Source organism: Cibotium barometz, chromosome 51 (genome assembly GCF_041138505.1).
Source record: "Cibotium barometz isolate CiBa-2024 chromosome 51, ASM4113850v1, whole genome shotgun sequence".
NCBI lineage: Eukaryota > Viridiplantae > Streptophyta > Polypodiopsida > Cyatheales > Cibotiaceae > Cibotium > Cibotium barometz.
In genome coordinates, this window is record NC_141096.1 from 45475717 (window position 1) to 45494982 (window position 19266).

Here is a 19266-nt window from a genome sequence, read left to right on the forward strand (position 1 = left end):
CTTATTGGAAATCTGGCCTTGGGCCCGTGTACTTGTAACAAATTCTCCCAAGTAATAATAACAATCCTTGGGGGGGGGCCGGCCGTTCCGGCCTCAGTGTGGTGTCATCTATCTATGCTCAGAGTTGTTAATTACTTTTTATTGCTACTTTGTCTTGTGCTATTGTCTTTTAAGAGTGTATATTAAAGTGCTAACTGGAGAAGTGAGTCCAGGAAGGGGTGACCCCTGCTTGGGTCTCGTTTCAGTGGTATCAGAGCACGGATCTTCCTTTTTCTACATTGGGAGACGATCCAAAGGCTTCCTGACCACTCTCCATTAGTGACTTTACTCTTATTATGGCTAGCCAAGCAAGTAGCAAGGAAGTGCCAAATTCAAAGGGGCACTCCAGTGGAACACAAGCAAGTGGATGGATGCCTTATGCCCGTGATCATGTATGGTTGGGACAGCCGTCCCGTGGCAAGGAGAAAATGCAAGAGCAAGAGCAAGAGCCAAGTGCCATGAATGCTGAAATTCAGCGTATGCGAGAGCTTCTCCATGCCAGGGAGATGGAATTGGCCAGCCTACGTGAGGACCCACACATTCAATAAGTGCTAGATGCAAAGAAAAAGGAGGCAACCGTCTTTCAAGACTTTGAAGCTTTGGCTCGTGGATCAGGGCTGAAACCTCGTGAGCTAGCTCTTTCATTCTTAGTGGAAAAGGGTGATGTATTGCAGGGCCAGGATGGGGAGCTTGTTATAAAGAGATCTCCATTGGTGGACATGCCTGGGATAGCCTCTCCAAAGCTGAAATCTGCTGTCCACAAAGAGGAGCCTTCCATTACATCCCGACGTGATTCTACCTTACATGGGAGGCATAGCCATGCCTATGAAGGTAACATTACTTCTAGAGATGATCGTTACAAGCCTCACTCTTCATCTTTGCAGCTTTCTCATGGGCTTAGAGAGCACCGACATCCCCGTACTACTACTTTACCTGTTGAACTCTCCCGTGAAGAGCCATTTCTTCATGCTCCCATCTCCACACCCTCTCCGGATTATGCTTATGCTGCAAGAGATAGAGGTGGGGCTACACACATGCATGCAGGTATAGCACATGCTTCACGTCCACGTATGCCACCTAAGTATGCAGGAGCATCTATGGATGCCAGGGCTGATCCACATGAACGTGGAATCAAGAGGACGCATGGGGATTATGAGCATCATGTTCATAAGCAAAAGGAATTCAAAGCCGGGGACAAATCCGTCAAGTTCGAGACATATCATGGTGAGTTTGATGCTTCCAAGGTTATGTCATTTGTTTCCCAATTTGACATTGCTTTTAGTGATGAGGATTTTTCAGAAAAGTCCAAGGTGAGGCATGCCAGCATGTTCTTGAAGGGCACGGCCGCTCATTGGTGGCTTGCCGAAAAGCTCTCAGGCACTCCCGTGGACACTTGGGCTGAATTCAAAACTAGATTCTATGTCCAATTCTTACCCCCTAATGCCAAGAAGAACATCCGCAAGAAGTGGGATTGGGTTAAGCAGAATGAAGGTGAGTCAGTTCATGCTTATGTATCCAAGTTTTTGAAAACACTCTTGGAAGTTTCCCCTATTATGCAGGTAAATGATGACGAACGCAAGAGAAAGTTTGAATCGGGACTCCAACCGGTTTATCAATCGGGCTTGGAGTTGTACCCAAACCACACTCTACAACAGCTCATTTCAGCTGCTTTGGCCACCGAACAATTGGAGCAAAAGCTGAAGCAAAATTATAGAGATGGACATGCTCAAAAGGGGAAGGACAAGGCTGTCCCAAATCTGCATAAGGGTGGACAGCCACCTAAAAGGGACTCCAATGAAGTTAAGGGAGCTCCAAAAGCTGAAAGTACCTCAGAGAAGAAGCGTCCCAACAAAAGGCCTAACTATGGACTTACTCCGGAACAAAGGGTGCAATATATACGTGACGGTAAGTGCTTTTCTTGTGGTAGTAAAGATCACATGGTCCGGCAATGCCCAAAGAAAGCAGGCAAAGAGGATGCAAAGGAAACCAAGGTTAATGTGCATATGGTGCCCGATGTACAAGGGGGGACAGCCCATGATGCTTTGGATAGGATGGTATGCAAGGCATGGGGACAGCTCAAAGATCAACCCGCATTATTTATGTTTGATGATTGTGCCACGGACAACTTCATATCATTGGAAATGGCTACAGCATTGGGCATTAGTGTGGATGACATGGGACCGGAGATTGAGGCCGGAAGTGCATTTGTTGGCAAGAAAGTCAAGGTCACACCCCTTATTGGCAAGCTTCGCATGCATATTCAGGGATATTTGGACCATGAGAACTTCCTCATTGCACCATTAAATGGGTGTGATGTATTGCTTGGAAAGCCTTGGCACTCCCGTCTTGATCCTCGCAAGGCTTACAAGACCAACCGGATCACATTTATGCATAGGGGCAAAGAGCATGTTATTGATGCCGGTGTGGAAGGGAATTCTATCTCTATTGTATCCCACATACAAATAAATAAAGCCATGAGAAAGGGTCTTTGCTCGTACATGATTTTTGTTCGTGATAGAGTAGACCATGTTGATCATTCTCTTGATTCTCTCACATGTGATAGGCTGGAATTTTTGAAACAATATGAAGATTGCTTTACAGATTCACTTCCAGGGGAGCTACCACCACCACGGCCGGAGGATCATCGTATAGACCTTGTGCCTGGCAGTTCTCCACCAAATAGGCCGGCATACCGTGTGAGTGCATCACAGCAGGAGGAGATCATGAAGCAAGTCAATGAGCTCATGCAAAAAGGTTTGATCCGCCCTAGCTCTTCACCGTATTGCTCTCCCGTACTTCTAGTGCAGAAGAAGGATCTCTCTTATCGTATGTGTGTGGATTATCGGGCTCTAAATAAGCTAACCATCAAGAATAGGTTTCCTATTCCTCGCATTGATGATATTTTGGATAGATTGGATGGCTCGGCATATTTCAGCCGGATTGATTTGAAGAGTGGATATCATCAAGTACGGGTAGTACCAGAGGATGTGCATAAGACCGCTTTCAGGACAGCATTTGGTTTGTATGAGTATCTTGTTATGCCTTTCGGTCTTACAAATGCTCCTGCCACTTTTAACCGTATGATGGACAGGATTTTTAGAGATCATCGATCTTTCACTGGAGTTTTCTTCGATGACATCTTGGTTTATTCCAAGAGTGAAGAAGAGCACAGAAAGCATTTGGCCATAGTCTTTGAAGAACTCCGAAAGCATAGACTTCACATCAATGCTAAGAAGAGTGAGTTCTTCCTCTCCGAAATTCATTATCTTGGGCATATTGTTTCTCAAGATGGCATACGAATGGATCCCGCCAAGATTGAGGCTATCAAGAATTGGCCTGAACTCAAGTCAGTGCATGAGGTTCGTAGTTTTCTTGGGTTATGCTCATACTATAGACGGTTCATATGGCATTTTGCTTTGATTGCTGCCCCTCTTCATCAGTTGACAAAGAAGAAAGTCCCCTTTCAGTGGACTTCATTGGAAAGCAAAGCTTTCTATTCACTAAAGGATGCAATCATATCTGGGCCCGTGTTGATCATTCCTGACTTGCACAAGCCATTCTTTGTGGAATGTGATGCATGTGGAGATTGTTTAGGTGCTGTCCTAAACCAGGAAGGACACCCCGTGGCATTTGAGAGCCGCCGTTTGCGTGATACGGAGCTTTCTTTGGGGATCTATGAGAAGGAGCTATTGGCAGTGATTCATGCATTGACCATTTGGAAGCACTATCTTCTGGGTGCAGAGTTTATGGTGAAGACCGACAACCAAAGCTTACGGTATTTTCTCACACAAACTAAGCTCTCAGAGAAGCATATGCGGATGGCAAATTTCCTCTCTATGTTTCATTTTCAGATTGTGCATACACCGGGAAAGAAGAATGTGGTGGCCGATGCATTGTCTCGAAGGCCGTATGTAGCTTCTATCTCAATTGCCTCTCATGGAGACTTGTCGTCTATGCAAAATAAGTACCATATAGATGCTGATTTTTCAGATTTATGGGCTGATTTGGTGGCTGGTCATACTCATGCATCATATGTGATCAAAGATGGGTATCTCCTTAAAGATAATTGCCTTTGTGTGCTCACAGATTTGAGGCAAAAAGTGTTGGAAGAATGCCATGCTCCACCGTATGCAGGACATAGAGGTATTCTACCTACTACTCATATGGTTGAACGCTACTTCTTTTGGCCAGGGATGAGGAAGGACATTGAGGCTTATGTACGTGCTTGCCTCATTTGCCAAAAGGTCAAGTTTGATCGTCAGAAGTCTCCTGGATTGCTTCTACCATTGCCTATTCCCTCGCAGCCATGGGAGAGTATAGCTATGGATTTCATCATGGATTTGCCTCGCACTCAGCAAGGTAATGATGCTATATGGACTATCGTTGACCGGTTTAGCAAGCAAGCTCATTTCTTGTCGGTCAAGAAAACGATCAAGGCAGATCATATGGCAAAAGTTTTCTTATCACAGGTATTCAAGCATCATGGTATGCCTAAATCTATTGTGGGTGACCGTGATCCTCGAACTACCAGTCTCTTCTGGAGAGCACTTTTTGACAATATGGGCACAAAGCTGAATTTTTCATCCGCTTTTCATCCTCAAACCGATGGTCAAAGTGAAGCAGCAAATTCAGCCGTATTGGACCTTCTCAAATGCTATGTAGCTGATCAAAAGACTTTGTGGGAAAAGTATTTGCCACTTGTGGAGTTTGCATACAATAACACGGTGCATGCTTCTACTGGGAAGGCTCCCTTTGAGATAGTTTATGGCAAAGTGGTATTGCCTCCCATCCTACATACTAAGGATGAGATTTTTGCTGCTGATGACTTTGTCAGGGACTTGGATGTTGCCTTTGCACAGGTACGGACAGCCATAGCCCGTTCTCAAGAGAAGCATAAGAAGGCTGCAGACAAGCATAGAAAGCATTTGGATGTCAAGGTAAATGATTGGGTATTGCTGAAATTCGAAAAAGCTAGACTCCGTAAGAGATCTGGTAAGGAGGGGATGTTTCCCAAGCTCTCATCCAGGTATTATGGGCCTTTCAAGGTCATTGAGCAGATCAATGAAGTTGCTTTTCGTTTAGCATTGCCATCCCATTGGAAGATACATAATGCTTTCCATGTTAGCCTCTTACGAAAGTATGTGGGTCCGGAACCAAGTCTTCCTATCATTGAGGATCCACCAGAAGTGGATGAGTTCGAAGAGATTTTGCAACCAGAGCAGATTGTGTTTCATAAAGAGCGTAAGCTATCTGCAGGCAAGCTTGTAAGACGCTATTTGGTGAAGTTCAAGAACTATCTCCCCATTGATGCTAAGTGGGTTGGTGAGGACTACTTCAAAGATTATCCGCAGCTTCTCCATGACTATTTGGAAGCTTTTCAGTTGCGGACAACTGTTTAGAAGACGGGGAGATGTCACCATTGAGCTATCTAATGGTCCTCTTATCTTCTTGTGTGAGCTTTGGGCTCTGGATGAGCATACTCCGTAGTGGTGCTCCATCGCTAGGACTGGCACGGCGTGATTCGTAGTGCCAGGGACGGGTGGATTACACACGGTGTATGTTTCTGGATTACCATCGCTAGGACTGGCACGGCGTGATTCGTAGTGCCAGGGACGGGTGGATTGTACACTGTGTGTGTACCTGGAATTGACTTTCCGGTGGGCCTGTTGGTGCCCGGAAATGTCAAGTATTGTGCAAGTACATGAACGGAGATTATCCTTTAACAATGTTGCATTGTGCACTCATGTTTGCCTGCCTTTGAAATGTTTTCGCGTGAACTGGTTTCGTTTGCATGCTTGACATGTGTGTCTAGCTCAGGGGTCGGGGACGCCCTCCCGTGAGCCGTGGAATGCCTTGTCTTCTGATAGGTTTTGTGGCGTGTGAACAGGTGGGAAATCCTTATTTTAATAAGAGTTTTAAGTTATAAGTCTTATAACTTACAGGTTTCATACTTCATTAAAAGTAGGTGGACACTTTATAAGTGTGGGCACCTTCTTTTGGCCTGGGCACCCTTTTATAGCATGTGGGTGGGGGTTGGCCACCTACCCCACCTACCACACCCAATCCTTTGCATGGGAGGAAGGCGCCTCACTTCCAGCCCTCTCCCTTGCATTTTGGAGAAAGAAAACACAACTGCTTGCTGGGATTTAGAGAAAACAGGCTGGAGCACTCATTTTTTTGCTGATTCTGGTCGTACAGCAGGTACAGGAGGTACAGCAGCAGGTACAGCAGGTACAGCAGGTGCAGTACCATCATTATTTGCTGATTCTGGTCGTACAGCAGGTACAGCAGCAGGTACAGCAGGTACAGTACCATCATTATTTGCTGATTCTGGTCGTACAGCAGGTACAGTAGCAGGTACAGCAGGTACAATACCATCATTATTTGCTGATTCTGGTCGTACAGCAGGTACAGTACCATCATTATTTGTTGATTCTGGTCGTACAACAGGTACAGCAGGTACAATACCATCATTATTTGCTGATTCTGGTCGTACAGCAGGTACATCAGGTCAAACCAGTGGGGTTATCCGCGTGGATTTAGGACATACGCATTTCCTACAAGTGGCCCAGGTTGTTTCACTCTTCCTACTGGCTGTACGGTGGCTCCAGAAGATTTTCATCGCGAAGAATGAGGAATTCTCCTGCTCTCCTATGTCTGGACTCCTCTTCCATTCACCGAGTCAACTCCGTGAGGGTGCCCCATCGCTAGGACTGGCACGGCGTGATCCGTAGTGCCAGGGACGGGTGGATTGCACGCAGAGTGTGACTCTGGAAGGTGCTATGGACGGGGCAGCCCTTGGTGACTGCAGACTCGGCATCAACAAACATGTTTGGGTTTGATACTTTGTTTTTTTCATCGTGCATTGCTTATTGGAAATCTGGCCTTGGGCCCGTGTACTTGTAACAAATTCTCCCAAGTAATAATAACAATCCTTGGGGGGGGGCCGGCCGTTCCGGCCTCAGTGTGGTGTCATCTATCTATGCTCAGAGTTGTTAATTACTTTTTATTGCTACTTTGTCTTGTGCTATTGTCTTTTAAGAGTGTATATTAAAGTGCTAACTGGAGAAGTGAGTCCAGGAAGGGGTGACCCCTGCTTGGGTCTCGTTTCAGTGCACTTCCAGGATACTTGTTTGCTTGGTCGAGGCATCTTTCAGGTGGACTTTCATTCTCCACAAGCTACTTCTCAGGTTTTGGCTGGCAGCCCCAGGTGGGCTTTGATCCAGTGGTGGAGGATTAGCAACTTACCCCGGTCTCACTGCGGTTCCCTGCTCTTCCTCAGTCCTATTAGAAGCTTTTAGCTTCCATAGGGGCATCCTTTGGCCAGGTTCTAGAGGTATCGGCCCTTTCGGGCTCTCCCGCCTCAGCTTCCGTGGCTGTTAGTGCCACTTCTGATGGTGTACCCCGGGTCCTTGTGCGTGTTCTTGATCCATCGATTATTGATGACCATATTTTGCTTCAGAGACACAACGGCTCTCATTTCCGCCAGAGGATGGAGATTGCAGGCAGACCTGACCTGACCAGTGTCGGATTTGTCGTCGACAGGGCCACATTGCTAGAGATTGTCCTAGATGGAGGGGCCATTCTAGGAGGCGGTGTGGGCCTACCCATCAGATGCCTTTTGTAGTTGCTCAGACTCCAATTGATCCTATGCCAGAGAAGACCACACAGTGTTGGGTTGTTGTTACGGATGGCAGGCACCCTTAGGTCCCCGTACTTGCCCCTTCACCCGTACCCCTAGTGGAGCACCCCAACCCTTATGCAGCTCTTGCCTCACAGGATGTTGATCCTTCTTTTGAGGATGAGGCTCTTTCAGGCATAGGATTTTGATCCCTCACAGGAGGATGCTGCATTACAGTTACAGGATGATTGTACCCTTGAGGATGATGTTGCGCATTCGCATTGTCATGGTACCTCTCCAGTTCTGAGAACCAGCCTTGGCGTTTCCCCGGAGTGGGAATGAGAGGTAAGGCTTACATTGTCAGATTTTCCCTCCCTTACCTATGCGAGACGTACTTTTGTCTCTAAAGGGGGTCCTTCATCGAGGCTGAGATCACATCGGCTGTGCAAGAGATGTGGGACATAGGTTCTATGCCTTCTTCTCTCACTGAGGGGCTTATCTATCTTATCCCTAAGAGTGGGGATAAGACATTGATTGGCCAATGAAGACCTATCACCTTACTTGGGACTGCATATAAGATTCTTGCTAAGGCAATGGAGACCTATCACCTTACTTGGGACTGCATATAAGATTCTTGCTAAGGCAATGAGCATCGAACTGCAGCCAATTTTGCAGGATGTCATTCATGATACTCAGAATGGATTCTTACACGGAAGGAGCATCTTTGATATTATTTTCTCATTTTGGGAGGCCGTGGAATGGGCCAAAGCGAGCAATCTGCCCTTAACCATTCTACTCTTGGATTTTGAGAAGGCCTATGATAGAGTGGATTGGGACTTCCTTGAGGGTACTCTTAGCCATATGTGTTTCTCTCAGAGGTGGATCAAGGGAGTTTCATGCATGCATCGTGATGCCCACAGTAGTGTGCTGGCTTGCGGTGATAGAGGAGAGCGGTTTTAGATTTCTCGCTCAGTACGGCAGGGTTGCCCTTTAACCCCATTATTATATATCATAGTTGCAGAGGCCATGGGCATCTTCCTCCGCTCCACTGCTGGTATTTCTGGATTGAGGTTGCCTCTTCGTAGTCAAGAGGAGCTGGTTGACTCTGAGTTAGCTGATGACACATCCATGTTCTTGGAGGCCTCACACATATGCTTATGTTGCTTCCGAGTAGCACTCGAAGAGTTTTGTTTGGCAGCAGGGGCAGTCATTAATTGACACAAATCTGTTGGTTTTTGGATTATTGACACACCGAGAGTGGCTTGGGGTGCAGAGCTTGGTTTTACTTGGATTAGTAGAGGATGCATTGCTAGATATTTGGGATGCGAGGTTGGGGTTGATATTTCTTCTGCATAGCAGTTTGCTACGGTACTTATGAGCATTCGGAAGAAGCTTCTTCATTGGAGCTCTAGGAGATTAGATTTAGCCTCGAGAGCTTTGGTGGCTAATCAAGTATTGCTTGCCTCGGCTTGGTTTATTGCCTCTTATTGGTGCTTCTCTAGTGCGTGCATTGGTCAATTGCGGGGATTGATCTGCAATTTTCTTTAGTCGGGTTTGGATGGCACCATAGACACTTGTGCCAGGGTAGCTTGGCTCACAGTTATTGAGCCCATACGAGAAGGGGGACTGAATATTATTGATCCGGATGTTCAGTCCAGAGTGTTGCTATGCACACTTGTGGTCAGAGGTTTCTTACAAAGCATTGAGCCTTGGAAGGATTTTTTCTTGTCTCAATTTTCCTGAGAATATCTTCTACGTATTCACATGGCAGTGGAATATAAGGAGGTGGTTGTGCGAGACCCTTTGGTTGAGACTACATGATCTCTTATCCTATGGAGTTTTGCTACACGGTTTTTAATGAAACTACCAGCTTGGCCTTGAGGTAGTAGACTCACTGGGTAGTACTGAGACATGTCCTGTTAATGCCCTTGTGGATCCTTTTATGATTATGTAGTCCTGACATTTGTCAGTGATGATGGAACCAATCAAGGGGGTTCCATAACATTCATCCTGGAGTGTGAAATCTCTTAACATAGTTAATGCAGGGAAGCCAACTGGGTAATAATGAAAAACATGGACATGCCCAGCTGAGGGTGATCTGTTGGAAAACTAGTTTGAGTGTTGTCTTAGGCACTGCCCCTTTGTCGATGGAACCAATCAAGGGGGTTCTCATCTAAACCTTTTGATGGGGTTCTCAGCAGCCTCCGGTGATGAATCAAGGAGGTTCTCAGTAGCCTCCCTCCTTCGGGCTTCCCTACTGCTCACCTACCCTCCCGCTTTGCCCCCGCTCCTGCTGCACTTTCCCAGCGCCCCCCTCCCCCCCCTGCCCGCCTACCTTAACTGCTCTCCCCAGTGCGGAGCCCACCCCCCCCACCCCCCCTCCCCGCCTTCCCTGTGCTGCACCGTTTTGCTTGCTGCTGCTTGCCCAGCTCTCTGCTCCCCCCCTTAGCATTCTGTCTCCTTAGTATTCCACCCACCGCTCTCTCCCCCATCTATCCTTCTGCCTTCTTCAATGTACGGAGAGATCTTCTGTTCAAATCGGCCTTCCATATTGATTAGCATTATGACCTGCTGAAAGCCAATCCTTCACCACCCGCATCAGCTGGGTGAACAATTAATTTTTCCAAAGGCGAGCTCCGAACCCTCCAGCATGATTCACAGAGGGATGGTCCAGAGCTGCACACTTCAGGATATTCGTCGATCACATGCCACATCATTCCTGGGGAGGCTCGATACCACTACCTGGCAGATATGGAAGACTAGATGTATTGAGGCGTTTGAGGGAACCCAGATTTATTATACTTAGTGCATTTGTACCATTTGGTGAGATATTATTCGTACCCTAATGGCCACTTCAGCTTGTATACAGAGACCATCTAGATCAGTGCAAGCAAAGCGTGTCTTCTTCATGAGAAGTGGGATCATGGGATTTTCTTCTCGTCGTCGACTGCACTAGACTCTCTTGGCATGACCGCGTCCCTGACTGGCTGTGACTACCTTATGTTCCGTGATGAGGATTTCCAGCTTCTAGCTTCCATGTAGATTTCGTCACTCTGAAAGCCACGTGCCAGACACTTGCCTGCTTCCCTCTCCTCCAGGGCTTAAATGAAGTTTTCTTCCTTCAAATATCATCCAGACTTTAATCCAATGGCAGAGGACTCTATCTCACTCAGATTCCCGTGCCTCCCGCGGGCCTATTGTAAGTTGCTGAACTCCATGGGAGCTGTTTTTGGCTAGGTGTTGGAGGTCCCTTTTCTCCCAGGACTACTCTCGTCTGCTTCAGCAATGGTCACAACCAGTGCTGATGGGTGCACAGAGTCCTTGTCCTTATTCCTAATCCATCCATTTCAGATGACCACATCATGCTTCAGAAGATGGATGGTTCACACTTTAGGCATAGGATGGAGATTGCCGGGAAACTGGATCAGTGCTGCTTTTGTCGCTTGTAGGGTTGCATAGCTAGGGATTGCCCTAGAAAGCAAGAGGTTGGAGACGGAGGGTGTTACGACCCTGTGTTTTTCCCTCTTGACAACAAGCAGGTGGGCACGGGCACGGGATGGACAGTGTGAACAGGCATCAGTTGGATATGAAAAGGAAACCCATATATGGTGGCCAGCCCAAGTGTCAACGGGGACAAAAAGGGAGTTTTAAGTTTATAAGGTTTAATAACCTTTGAAGGTTTAAAAGTATTATTATTTTAAAAGGCATGCGTTTTTGCTAATCGCTTTTGGCGTTTTTGAGAAAGCGCATCGCCTCTTTATAAAGTGAAGGGTGGCGGAGCTGAAGGGGGGCAAGGTCGCCGTGTGGAGTTGACGTGTGGTCGTCATGTGGTACAAGCAAGCGCGGCTGTGCGTACGGGTAACAGCCAGGCAGACTGCGTATGGCTGTGGGTGCCAGGCAGGTTGCAGCCAGCGAAAGGACGCCAGACATGCTGTGTGTACGGGCTGCAAACAACCAGCGACGAGGCGGCTGTATGGGTGACCAGGCGCTGCTGCGCACATGGGCTGCAGCCAAGTGGACGTCAGGCTGCTGCATGTACTGAGGCAGTCAGGCGGGCTGCGAGCAGCAGGACTGCTTCACGTATGGAAACAGCCCGGTGGGCTGTGAGTGCCAAAGGGGCTGCGTATGTCGACTGCAGCTAGGAAGGCACCAGAACCGCACGCCATGCTGCCACATGGGCAGGATTGTGTGGCTACGTTGGTTTGCAGAAGTCGCATCCAGGTTGTCATAGAAGCACGAATGGGCTGCTGTTGGGCCGCCTCTGTGCTATGGGTGTCCGTGCTTTTGTGGCGCATCTGTTGGACTCCGTGTGTGGTTTACAGGCCCTAGTGCGTGGATATGGCTCTCTCTCTCATCATGGATTGCAGGCCTTGTTTTACGAGATTGGGATACAGAGGATCAAGTTAAGATGCACAGGATGATGTTCTGGGAAGAGATGTGTGTTGCTCTTCGTCTGGGACTTATGTGTATTCAGGGATTGCTTGACACATCCTCTATCTTTCTCTCTCTAGGTTTCTGGCACTGTGATTGGATGGTGCATATGTGGGTTTATCTGTCATGGAAACATGACATTGGTTTTCAAGAAGAAAGAGGACTTTGGTATCGAGGAAACAGGCCTATGGTTTATGGATACAATTCTATGGTTTATCAGATACAGGCCTTTGGTTTCATGTGGAAAGCATGTCTTTGGATTCATGTGAACAAGTTCTAGTTTTCCCGAGGTTACATGCAAGATGTGACTATAGGAAGGACATGTGGTTTGGTACAGCCCTACTGCTGTTTGGGAAAGGGTTTGTGGGATCCATGGTAGAGATGGAGAAGACCTTTTCAAGCAGGGAGGTGTTGTACAGGTGTGCCTTCTCTATGGAATGCTTTGCTGTAATAATGAGAGTTCTTATTTGGAAGTCCTGGGTGAAAGCTTCGAGGGATCCTATTGGTAAAGGATTCTACAAGTTATACTTTGTACTCAAATTTTGATCAAGTAAAGAAATACCGTAAGGGGCGCGATTGCGTTTTGGGGCCAATCGGTGTCCTTGTACTATTTGCACGAGCACTCTAGCTCCCCCTGTTTGTTTCCTTTTCCAGGTCCCCATGGGTGATGAAGTGTTTTGTGTGCGAGTGTTTGTTTCATCGCCCGTCAGATTTTTGAAGGCCGGTTTACAGAGGGGACGTGCCTTGCTGGTGCCTGCATCCTCCCTCCCCCCTTCGGCCTGTCCACCCTAGCGGCCTGTTCTGCGTTAGGTGGTGGTTAGGGATGGTAAATGCTCTAGAACCCCCCCTTTTCCCCTAGGCCCTTCATGTGGAACATCCCAATCCCTCTCCCTATGTTGCCAATCAAGATGCAGACTCCTCGGAGATGGGATATAGTTCTCAACGCATTTCCTGTTCCCGTAGAAGAGAGGGCTTCTCCCATGAATGAGAGGGATATTTTCCACCCATGCTCTTGCTTAGATCTTCTCTCGAGATGGACTTTCCTACCCTCACGTCCCCACAGCTGAGACGTACTCCCTCCGCGAGGGGTGAGACATTGCAGTGGATCACCGGGTTTGGTCGAACCTGTCGTTCACTTCCGTTATGAAGATCGTCTCATGGAATATCCATGGATTAGGTGGTGTTTTTCCTCACCGCGCCGGCGGAGATAGATTTAAAAAAAAACTGTGGAGAATAAAGTGGAGTGCGAATCAAAGGAGGGTAAGACACCAACTGGTATGGAGAGTATCCTGAATATCAAACACAAAAGGGTTCTTATAATTCCTAGGGCACTTCTTTTTCTTGGGTGGCTCCAGTTTAAAGGTGTGGCACCTAGGATTTGAGTGCAAGTGGACTAATAACACAGTTGATATATGTTCAACTGAATCAAAGACTGGAGGCAGAATGGGCTGAGAAGGTTATAAGAGGGAAAAAATGCCCAGTAGGTTGGGCAGAGGAGGCGGGCTGAGAAGGAGGAAAGGAGGTAAACTGGCCGCAGAAGGGGCTGAGAAGTCGAAAGCGAGGGAAATGGGCATCAGGTTGGGCAGAGGAGGCGGGCTGGGAAGGGTGGAAGGAGGGAACCGGGCTGCAGAGGGGACTGAGAAGTTGGACATTAGGAAAACAGGCACCAAGGTGGGCAGAGCAGGCGGGGATGAGGGAAACACGCAAGAGGTAAATAGACAGCAGGCAGAGAAAGGGTGGGAAGAGAAAGACGGGCTAAGAAGGTGGACAAGGCTTGGCAGGCAATGAAGGTGGAAAGTGGGCTACACGCACAGGGAGCTGCTGAGTGCTGATCTGCTCACGTTTGAGACCAAGTGAACAACATATATCTTTCATGCACTAACTTTTTTACTTCAGAGAGTTATTTTGTTTTCACAAAAAGGCCTTCATCCTGCCCCTGACAGTTGCTTTTTTAATGATCTGATCTGCCAATGTGAGGTTTTCATAGCTATGTCTAGGTGGTAGTGCTTCTCTTGTACAATTTGTGTGCATTACTGTTTTTTACCATTAGCAAACATTCATCTTTTAGTGTGCATGAGAAACTCTGAATTAAAAAGGATTATTAACATCAAACGATTGGGTAAACGCAGAAGGGCTTGGACAACCTAAGCATGATCTATGGTATCTTCAGGTCTAATAGATCGATTGGGGATCGGCAATTTGTTTTTAAGGTGGTTCGTGCTTGCCCTGCTTGTCAAGTGGCAAAGATGGTACTGAAAAGAAAGCCGGTAAGATCCTACTTTTTCGTTAGGATTTGATGTAGCTGCTGAAATTTATTATGATGTGATAAAGGACTTGGTATAAAAGGTATTTTGGAAGGCTTGGAAGTTGGTACCTTGCAGTTATATGATGTAGCTACATTTACTTTTAATTTGGTGTTTGCAAGTTTTGGTTTGTGTAATAACAGCCGGGAAAACATGTTAAGAAAAAGTATGCTTGCAGGATCCAACCTGACAATTTATTAAGTGATTTCAGGAATAATGCAGAAAGGTTATGTAGGCTGAAAATACATGCTGGACTTGTTGATAAAGAATTAAAAAAAGAATTTAATTAGTATAATATATTCCAGGGTTTGAACCTTGAGTCTGCACATTGGGAGGCTAGGGTGTTACCATTGGTCTGGCTTTTATAGAGAGTATTTTTATGTGCCATGAAAATGGGTTATTTTGATGCCTGTTATTTTCTATCTGGGATGATTGTTAGCTACTACATGTTTGAACGTTACTGTTTTTATTAGAAGAAAGATCATGTGTTAGTATGGAAAAAAAGAACATCCGCATAAGCAGACTACGAACGAGCTCTCAAGTGATATGTACAACCCTTGAATGAGTTATATATATATATATAAAAGAGGGGGGACTCCCTCTGGCCGCTCTCAAAGGGAGTCTGCATTGGGTCGGTGCGGAGTGGAGCAGCAGGGGTGGGGTGGGATAATAAGCCACACTGGGTGCCAGTAAAATGCCATAATGCGTGCTCCAGGCCCATAGTGAGAAAGGGCCCCAGGTCCACTTGTGGAGAAAAGTTGCATCTCGCCAGTAAGGTGCTCCATCTGCCCCAAAGAGAGTGTACGATGTCCATCCAAATGTGCTGGATAGTCTTTGCCGAAGGGGTGTGAGTACCATCAATAGTCCCGCGACATTTGGCACGCCAAGTATGCCAGGCGGAGATGCTAATGATGAGCTCCCAATGCTGGCATACCTGGGTCTCGAGGCTCTCAGGGGATGTTGGTACGGCTGAGACTGAGATGGCTGTAGTCCTGAAGTGTGAGAGCTCGAGGGCAAGGCCATACTGACTGCGAGGCTGAGGTGGGCTAGGAGCCACAAGAAAAGGGTCATCTTCTGTGGCCAGAAGCTCTTCCACATTCTCCGCGCACCAGAAATCCAAAAGAAAACCCGGAGAGATGCCCTGTGAATGCCACCAAGAGGAGGCTGCAGGAGTGCCATCAACAAGCTCATGGAGTAGTATGCAATGGCCCAGCCGGACTGTAATGGAAAAAAGGAACGCCAAGAGACTCCGGTCTCCATTCGGGACAACTCGTCAGGATCCACTGACGGTTCTATCAAAGCTACAGATGCCATGAAGGGTTGTCCGTAATTTTGAGAGGACAAGGATTGATGTGCCATCGTTGCTTGTAGAAGCCTATGACCCTAACCAGCTGTGATAGGGAAGGGCAGTCGTTGTCAAGGATGGCGCAGCTAGGTAGCACCCAGCCAAAGTCTCCAAGTGAAAACCACCAAGGTCCGGGGTAGGCCTGCCTTGAAGTTCCTGGATGGCGAAAACCGCTGTTAGGCAAAATTCTGTAAGGTGTTTTGGGCTTGTGTACATATGGGATGCATGGCATGTAAAAAACTTTGCCCTGAATGCCCTGGCAGATGTACAGAGTGGATGGCTTTGCAGTGAGCTAGTACATGCATGTTTTTTTTTTGGGAGCAGGTGCTTGAGATTTGAAGTTTTTTTTTATTGCAGCAGTGCGTATGGCCTTGAGAAAAGTTGGTCTCCAATGTGTGGAAGACTTGTGGAAGGTCTTTGAGGTTGGCAGTGTATGGGTAGTGGCCATGTTTTGGAAAATTATGGTGTAGGTAATGAAGAGTAGGGTGGCAGCTCTAAAGGGTGTGCTGACGATGGCAAAAGGGCAGCTTTTGCATTTGTTTTGGAAAGTCGTGGGCGCCGCAATTAAAGGTGAAGCACGAGGGATCGCAGAGGGGCCCTCTTGGCATCGTGGGTGTAATGCATGAAGGCCACCATTTGTAATGCTGTCGTGGCCATCCTCTAGGATTTTTGAGACACCAACGTGTATGGAAGTGTTGACTTTCAGGTTTTAGGCCGCCTACTATTCGGATGGCAGGTTGGCAACGTGAGAGAGACCGCCGCTGGATGCTAGAGAGGAAGGTGTTGCGTTGGGTTTTGGGTGTTGGCTGCAGCTGCTGGCGATAGGTGGGGGACGTCGAGGGGCTCGGACTGTTTTTTGGGTCGCCGGTAGTAGCTGAAGAAAAAAAGAGGGAGTAGAGCGGGGCGAGCAAGGGAGGCTGCTCTGCAGCGGCTGGGTACGGGGAGCATTTTAGCAAAGGGAGAGAGGCGACTGGCGACTGGCGACTGGCTGGGGAGCCGCCTTGATGCTGTTGCTGATAGACCGGCGGTGACTGCTAGCAAAGAGAAGAGGGAGCCTTGGGTAAGGTTTTTGGTGGGTTGGCTGCAGCTGCTGGCGACTGGGGGACGTCGAGGGGCTCGGACTGTTTTTTGGGTCGCCGGTGGTAGAGGAAAAAAAGAGGAGCGAGTAGAGCCGGGCGAGCAAGGGAGGCTGCTGCAGTGGCTGGGTACGCGGAGCATTTAGCAAGGACCCAGAGGAGCTGGCTGAGCGGGTGGCGCAACGCGGAGAGGAGCTTCGCCAAGCGCGAGGGGGAGATGCGGCTGGATACAGTGCAGGAGGAGGCGTTGCCTTGCTTTTGGCCTGAGTCGCCTACAATTGCTGGTGGCTGCTGGCGACAGAGAGAACACGTCCAAGGTGGTTGCTGCAGAGAAAGAGGGAGATGGGTGTTGGTCGTGGCCGCCTTTGAAGAGGGAGAGTGGATAATAGAGGGAGTGCTGGTTTTTTGTTTTGAGAGCTGGCAGTTTTGCTGGTAGTGCAAGAGAGTTGCCTTCAGTTGAGGCACAGGCAGAGAACCAAGAGGAGGAGGCTGGGTACGGGGAGCATTTTAGCAAAGGGAGAGAGGCGACTGGCGACTGGCGACTGGTGACTGGCTGGGGAGCCGCATTGATGCTGTTGCTGATAGACCGGGGGTGACTGGTAGCAAAGAGAAGAGGGAGCCTTGGGTAAGGTTTTTGGTGGGTTGGCTGCAGCTGCTGGCGACTGGGGGACGTCGAGGGGCTCGGACTGTTTTTTGGGTCGCCGGTGGTGGTAGAAAAAAAAAGGAGGGAGTAGAGCGGGGCGAGCAAGGGAGCCAGAGGAGCTGGCTGAGCGGGTGGCGCAACGCGGAGAGGAGCTTCTCCAAGCGCGAGGGGGAGACCGCAGCTGGATACAGTGCAGGAGGAGGCATTGCCTTGCTTTTGGCCTTGGTCGCCTACAATTGCTGGTGGCTGCTGGCGACAGAGAGAACACGTCCAAGGTGGCTGCTTTGCAGAGAAAGAGGGAGATGGGTGTTGGTCGTGGCCGCCTTTGAAGAGGGAGAGTGGATGATAGAGGGAGTGCTGGTTTTTTGTTTTGAGAGCTGGCAGTTTTGCTGGTAGTGCAAGAGAGTTGCCTTCAGTTGAGGCGCAGGCAGAGAACCAAGAGGAGGAGGCTGGGTACGGGGAGCATTTTAGCAAAGGGAGAGAGGCGACTGGCGACTGGCTGGGGAGCCGCCTTGATGCTGTTGCTGATAGACCGGCGGTGACTGGTAGCAAAGAGAAGAGGGAGCCTTGGGTAAGGTTTTTGGTGGGCTGGCTTCAGCTGCTGCTGGCGACTGGGGGGCGTCGGACAGGCTGGGGACTGCAAGGAGACAGAGAAAGGTACACTTCTGGCTGTAGTAGAGGTGCCGACGTGTGGAGAGAGCCGCTTTGCTAGCGGTGATTGCTTGAGAGGGCCGCCTAGTTTTGCTTTGTAGCTGGTAGGGTTGCTGGTAGCGCAAGAGAGTTGCCTTCAGCTGAGGCACAGGCAGAGAACGTAGAGAAGAGGAGGCTGGTAATGGGGGTAATGAAGCTAAGGGAGAGAGCAGAGTGAAAAAGAAGCTAGCGCCAACTGCAGGGAAAGCTTCGGGCTGTTTCGGAGGACGAGCTTGTGGGCTGTTTTTAATGGCTGCGTTTACAGCTGTATGCATGGAGGTTTGGCTGCGTGTACAGGGGCTCAGGGATGTATCTCAAGAAAAGATAGGAGACAGGCTTGTGTGGATTTGTGAACTCGAGGCTGTTTGGTACTCCTTGTCTTGAGAATCAAGGGACCTGGTCAGAACGCGGTGTTCATGTATTTACAGTTTGTGACAGCCTATGCAATTTAGCGAGGGCTCTTTGAGACTGTGAAAATAGTATAGAGTTTGTTGTGGAAAACAGCCTTGGTTTTAGCACTGTTTGTGGATGGTGCTGTGTATGTTTACACGTGGGAACAAGACTGTATGTGTTGTTGGGAAATTATTTTGTCTATGGTGCCCTTGCTTTGTGCTGTCTTTCTGGTGTGGGTGGTGTGGTGAATGGTGTGAGTAGTGTTCCAGCCAGTGTGCTGGTGGTGCCCCCGTTGGTGTTAGTATTTCCAAGGCTGTTGGATGGACAGCTATAGAGGCAGGTGATTCCGTGTCCGGAATTTCCGACAGCTTTCTGGTGCCCCTACTGAGGAGAGCTCAGGTATTTTTCTTCGTTTACAAGGGTGTATGCCCTAGGAGTTGAAGGTTTCAGGGAAGGTGTTTTTCTTTTTTTTCTTGGGATTTGAGGTGAAACTTGGAGATCAAAATGATGTCGTATCCAGAGTTTTTTGGTGGTCCTAATGAAGATGTAGCTGATTTTCTTGAAAGAATGGAGGTTGCGTGCATAAGCAACCACATCAATGAGCCAGCACAGGTATTGCGGTTGCTGAATATATGTTTGAAGGGAGATGCGAGGGCATGGTTCAAAATTTTTGAAGAGTCGTTAAGGGACGCTGAGCCACGCATTTCAATGACTGAGGATGGATT

At 48.2% G+C, this 19266-nt stretch overlaps 1 protein-coding gene across 8 annotated transcripts in view; it reads left to right on the forward strand.

Moving 5' to 3' along the window:
* The window catches only part of TOP3A (topoisomerase 3alpha), a 192042-nt gene that overhangs the window by 120386 nt on the left and 52390 nt on the right, over window positions 1-19266 (forward strand). For all 8 annotated transcript variants that reach the window (XR_015264278.1, XM_086788003.1, XM_086788005.1 and 5 more), the window contains one exon: window positions 14262-14358. Coding sequence is in view for 7 of the 8 variants with exons in the window: in XM_086788003.1 (XP_086644129.1) it covers window positions 14262-14358 (97 nt within the window). In the remaining variant the exon portion in view is untranslated. The remainder of the gene's footprint in view (window positions 1-14261; window positions 14359-19266) is intronic.